Consider the following 5,767-nt stretch of genomic DNA (forward strand, 5'->3'; position numbering starts at 1 on the left):
ATGCGAGATCATTGGTCCCCAGAGTGGCCCCTCCTCCCCTCCCAGGAGCCCACAGGACAGCATCCAGCCCCCCATTGGCCCAGCCCCAGCTGCCTGTCTACCCACCTGAGCCCCCCAGCTGCCCGGCTGTGCTCACACCCCTCAAAGTGCGAAGCAGTGGTGTTCTGCTGTCCTTGTTTGTACACAAGGACGTCTCTCCTGGTTTCACAGAGGGGCGAGGCCTGTTGGTGTGTGCCTGCAGCGGGTTGCATACATCTTATAAACTCTCTCAGGAAGGATACATAGTAGATGAGCTACACCAGTTCCCTCTGGGCTGGGGAGGGGGTCGGCAGGAGAAAGACTGTCTATTGTTTATTTTTTTAAATTTCCTGAATCTTGAACCATGCGGTGTCATTACTTGCTAAGAAGAAGCATTCTCAAAAACACCCTATTTCCTGCCTCTCCCTCCCAGAGACCAGATGGGTGTTCTTCCGCGTGTGGACTAGGGACGCACCCAGTTGACCACCAGCTTTCTCTTGTTTTACTGTCTCCTTAGTAAACTGATGTTCCAGTCATTCCCAGCCAGTGGGCGTTTGCAGGTTACCCTCAGCTTTTCCTTCTTACAAACAATGGCCGAGGCATAAATTTTTACAAGTGAAATAGTTGGGGGAAAAGGAATGAGCGCTTAAGTCTTGTTCTAGGTCACACCCCATTGCTCTCCAGGAAGGGTGCACCCCACGCTGACAAAGTAGTGTTTGTTTCTCCATTCCCTCACGATGTTTGCCGGGGCGATGGTGTGAGAACGAGACTTTTTCTAACTTGCACATCTTTGTTGGTGGGTTCGAGCATCGCTTTCTAAGTTTGTTGCTCCTTGCGAATTGCCCATTTTCTCTGCCGGTCATTTACCTTTTTCTTGTTGATTTATTAGAGCTCTTTACATATGAGGGATGGTGGGCCCTTGTCTGGCAGTCATGCTGGCTCCCACACGCTCTCTCGCCCCTTGCAGTGGTTGGCTGGCTGCGATTGGGTTCTTCCAGACCAGTGTAGGGGCCGCCGTGGTCATGCTGCTTCCGGCCATCATGTTCTCCATGTCGGCCGCCATGATGGCCATCACGATCATGAAGGTAACTCCTCTAGGTCCCAAGACATCCCGCTTCCTCTCTCGCATCCTGTGTCCTGACCTCCCAGCCCCGGGGGCTCATCTTACCCTGTTTCGGGAGCAGGAGACCGAGCGTCGGGAAGTGAAGTGAGCGCGGTCAGCAGGGCACACCCTCCGTGGTCCAGAGCCTCGACTGCTCAGGCCAGGGCCCTGCCTTCCCGCCCACATGGCCTTCCAGGGAGGAGGGACTCGGGGAGACAGTGCCCTGTGGCCGATGGTGACCACTGCCTGCCAGAGTCCCTAGCACGTGTGTCCCAGAGGGTGGTCCACACTGCCAATTCAGCCACCACCGGCCACTAATCGCTGTTTACAGTTAAATCCCAATTGAGTAAAGTTAACTAAAACTACCTTGTGTCCATCGCACCCACCTCCTCCCGAATGCTCAGGCCGTGAGGGGCTGGCGCCGACCAGCTCCACCGTCACGGGCTCTTCCTGGACGGCCCCACTCCGGGCGTTTGGAGGCTTCCAGCGGGAACGTGAGCCCTATAGTCTGGGGGCATCGGCTGCACGAGGGTTGTCCTGGGGCCACGTGGAAACTGACGGGTGACGAGGCTGACGGTGCGTCCGCCTGGCCTTCCCGGAGGTGACCCTCTCGGCCGTGCCCCTCCTGTGTGCCCAGTATCGCTGCTCAGGAAAGCCAGCCCTACCCACGACTTTTTTTTTTTTTTTTTTCCCCATGCCGTGGGGCTTGTGGGATCTTAGCTCCCCGACCGGGGATCGAACCCGCACCCTCGGCAGTGAAATTGCGGAGTCCTGAGCACTGGACTGCCGGGAAAGTCCCTGAAAGCTGGGTTTTGAGTCCCTTCCAGCCTCCGTGCCGTGGGATCTCAGCTGTTTTGTCAGGTTTTGAGGCCTGCACTGTTCCGTCGGAGCCCTGGGTCATGTGGAAGGACAGAGGGGTGCCTGTTCCTCTGTGTTTGCCCCTGAAGTCCCCTGGCTCTATGGATGACCCGAAGGGGGCAGGAGGAACCAGCAGAAAGCAGACCCCAGGAGGCTTGGGGAGATGCTGGGACGAAGGCCACACAGGGACAGCTGCGGTTCCACCAGGAACATCTCAGCAGCAGACAGGAGGGGTTCCAAGCTGAGCGAGTCCTCCAGAGCAGCGCTGCCCCATCGGGGTCCCCAGCACCGCCCCGGTTTGGGGGTTTGCCGGAAGGCCATTGCACAGGAGAAAGACAAAGGACAAAAGCGTCAGCTTCGCTGATCAAGAGCCTCAAGTTAAAACAAACGCCATCTTCTCAGTTAGTGGATTTGCCGGGACTTCCAGAAATAGGCCAGCCCCGTGTCCGAGGGGCCCAGCCTTCCTGGACGGTGGGGAGGAGGCAGTGGTCCATCCCCAGAGGTCTCTGCTGAGGAAGTCATTGAAGAGATGCCCTTGGCAACACGGGGGCCCGGGGCCTGATGTGCCCCAGGGGGTGAGTCACCGGGTGGTCGCCAGGCCACAGACCTGTCCTGGACAAGCCCCTTTCTGCTGGGGCGGCGGAGACCCTCGGACGGGCAGGCAGTGGTCACAGCGCAGGCGCGGCCTTCAGAGCCCCCATCTCAGCTTCTGCGCTTTTTCTAAAGTTCCCGTGGTTTGTCATCCGTTTAAGAAAAGCCCCGCCTCGAACCCAAGTGGGCCTCTCCACTGTCCTTTCTTCCACACCCGCAGGTGCACAGCATCTACCGCGGGGCTGGCGGGAGCTTCCAGAAGGCGCAGACGGAGTGGAGCACAGGCGCCTGGCGGAATCCGCCGTCCCGGGAGGCACAGTACAACAACTTCTCGGGGAACAGCCTGCCTGAGTACCCCACCGTGCCCAGCTACCCGGCCAGTGGCAGCCAGTGGCCTTAGGGGGAGCCCGGCGGCCCCACTGCCTGCCCTCCACCGGCCCACCTGCCCCTCGCCATCCACTCCCGCTGCCCTGGGCTTGGTGAGGCCCCTCCGCCAGCCAGGAGGGCAGACCTGGGGGCTCTCGGGGACCCGCCCCCGCATTCACCTCACTCCCGAGAGCAGGGCTCCCTGCGAGCTCTGCCCAGAAGCTGTCCGGCCGCCGCTGTCCAGCAGAAGGACACCCCCTGTGGTCCTGAATGCGTTTAGTCACCGTGACGTCCACTGTGCTGCTGCCACATCCTCTCCCCTCGGGGTCTCGGGGGGCTGACCTGGGCCTTGCAGGTCAGAGGTGGGCCGGCTGCCCCCTTTACAGAGCTCTGACGCAGAGAAAGGCCCCGGCCCTGCGTCCACCCTTCCCGGCCTCCATCCGGGTGGTCGCCCTCGGCCCAGCTTTCAGTAAGAGGGAAAGAGGGAGGCCTTCCCAGCACCAGGTTCCGGTCCCTGGTGGGAGACGGAGGGGCTCGACGGTAGCCGGATCCTCCGTATGTTTGTCCTCTCGTGGACTCGCTGCCTCAGTGCCACGATCTGAGCTTCACCCCGTCTGGCTGGCTGGCTGGCTGTCCATCTGTCCATTGGCAGCTTGCCTCCAGTCCCCCTGCCCATGGCCACGCTCATTCCGAGACGCTCTCATCCCCCCCGGAGGGGTCTTAGAGCTGGGACCCTCAGGCAGGACCTCGTCAGATCTGAAACCTGGGACCAAACTCGCTCTGCCGGGGAGGGGAGCCGCCGGTCTGTCCCCGATGGAAGCAGACGGGAAACCAGACGCATCTCCGCGGAGTGCGCGCCCCAGGCCGAGCGCTGGGCCCGGGGCTCGTGGGCTGCCATCCACGCAGCCCTCCCGGGGCCGCGGGACCAGGAGTTGGAGTCCCTGAGGGGACAGAGGAGAGTGACAAGTCTGTGCCTTATTAGGAATCTGAACCCGCCCCTTCGCTCTGCCCTCCGGTCCTTCCAGCTCCTTCCCAGACAAGTAGCCTGCACCTGTGTGAGTGGATGGGCCCCTGTCCAGGCTCCCTGGAGCCCCGGACGCTGCCCCTCGGCTCCTAGCTGCCCGGCCCTCGGGGCAGGACGCCTTTCCTGTCGCACCAGCTGGGCTGCCCCCCCACGCCCACGCCTGCTTGCTTGGCTACTCGTGCTGACCGCCCCGCGGTGCCCGAAGGCGGCCGCGAGAAAGCGCCCGGGTTTGGGACCCTGATGGGCCCCTGAGATGGGAAACCTGGGTCCCGTCGCGCCCCTAAGGCCACCTCCCGTGACGGAGGCATGCGCCGCCCTCCCCGTGGCGCCGAGTCTCGAGTGAGCCGGGCACCGCCAGTGACGGGCGATGAGAAGGTGTCAGCCAGCCCGGGATCGCCCACAGCACCCACCCCCACCCCGCTCCTCGCTGTGCGTTGTGGTTTTTGTTACGTGAGAATATCCAGGAAATAAAGACATCCTTTCTGCATCAGAGGCGCCTCCGCGGGGCCTGTTTCTGGCGCCACGTGGTATCACCTCCGGGGCCTTCCTCCCCTGGATCCCAGTGCCCACGGCCTCCGGCGGGATAAACCAGGACCAGGCTGTGCGCTGGGCCGAGTCCCGTCCACGCTGCCGGCCGCCCCTGCCCGGGACCCTGCCCCACCCACCGCGGAGCCTCGCCCGCAGGCCATGTCCCTTCGTGTTCTTGCTTTCAGCCCCATTTTCTTCATGCTCAACAGCTTTCATCTGCAAAAGAAAATTTGCAGAAAGTGAGACCCCAGCGCCACTTGCCGTGAAGGAGACACGAGGGCTGAAGTGGCTGGGATAGGAGCGGTGTGGGTCTGCAGGGGCCCCAGCCCGGCTCACGGGGGGCCCTGGTGGTGGAGTGGACACCCCGCGTGGACACGGGAGAGCGGCGGCAGGTCTGTTACCCCACGGACACCAGGGGAAGGAAACGAAATCCGCAGAGAGGAGGCAGACGGAACCCAGAGCAAGTGGCGTGGGTTTCTTCGCGTCCCCCCAAGTTCACGTGAAGTCCTGACCCAGCACCTCAGAGTGGGACCTGAGTGGGAACGGGGTCTTTGCGGGAGTAGTTATTAAGGGGAGGTCACACGGAAGCAGGTGGTCCCAACGCAGCAGGACTGGTGTCCTTAAGAGGGGGCCGTTTGGACACACACGGGGAGGGGCCGTGTGAAGGCAGAGGCAGAGACGGGGTGAGGCCGCTCCGAGCCCAGGGTTGTGGGGACCCCCGGAGGCCAGGGGAGAGTGGGGGCGGAGGGGGGCAGGTGGTCCCTGGGCAGGAGCCAGCCTGGGACCCCGGATCTCGGGCTCTGCCCTGCCGAGCTGAGGGGATACCTGTGTGTGAGCCGCGCAGTCTGCGGTGCTGGGTCGCCGGCGGTGTAGGGCTCTCCTGTTGGTGTGGGGGACGCGGGTCTGCGTCCTCGGCTCAGAGGTGACGTGAGGGACACAGGACAGGGTGGAGGTGAGGGGACCAAGGCCAGGTCGAGAAGGGGACCGTCTGCTGGGGTGGCCGTGATGGGACCACTGACCTGGGACCTAAACGAAGGATTTATCCCTCCCGGTTCTGGATCCAGGTGTGGCCGGACCGCACTCCCTCCAGACTCCAGGGGAGGGTCCTTCCTGCCTCTCCCACCCTCAGGGCACTCCAGACTCTGCCTCTGTCCTCACAGCCTTCTCTTCTGTCTCTTACGAGGAAACCATCCTTGGATTTGGGGCCCACCCCACATCCAGCATGATCTCAGCTGGATCCTTACCTTTAATACATCTGAAAAGACCCTGTTTCCAAGTAA

General features: G+C 62.3%; 1 protein-coding gene across 1 annotated transcript; it reads left to right on the plus strand.

Moving 5' to 3' along the window:
- Window positions 1-86: 86 nt before the first annotated feature.
- LOC114485471 (secretory carrier-associated membrane protein 4-like) lies at window positions 87-5,126 on the plus strand. The gene is made up of 2 exons (XM_028486941.2): window positions 87-1,103; window positions 2,790-5,126. The coding sequence occupies exons 1-2, from the start codon at window positions 927-929 to the stop codon at window positions 2,967-2,969; spliced, it is 357 nt and encodes a 118-aa protein (XP_028342742.1). The 5' UTR covers window positions 87-926; the 3' UTR covers window positions 2,970-5,126.
- The last annotated feature ends 641 nt before the right edge of the window (window positions 5,127-5,767 follow it).

The sequence above is a fragment of the Physeter macrocephalus genome, unplaced genomic scaffold (genome assembly GCF_002837175.3).
Source record: "Physeter macrocephalus isolate SW-GA unplaced genomic scaffold, ASM283717v5 random_1052, whole genome shotgun sequence".
Taxonomy (NCBI): domain Eukaryota; kingdom Metazoa; phylum Chordata; class Mammalia; order Artiodactyla; family Physeteridae; genus Physeter; species Physeter macrocephalus.

Bases quoted from the DNA above. Each gene is read 5' to 3' on its own strand.
- LOC114485471 (XM_028486941.2), top strand. From the start codon at position 927: ATGGTGGGCCCTTGTCTGGCAGTCATGCTGGCTCCCACACGCTCTCTC. The intron at 1,104-2,789 runs GTAACTCCTCTA...CCACACCCGCAG, and splicing joins TGGCCATCACGATCATGAAG to GTGCACAGCATCTACCGCGG.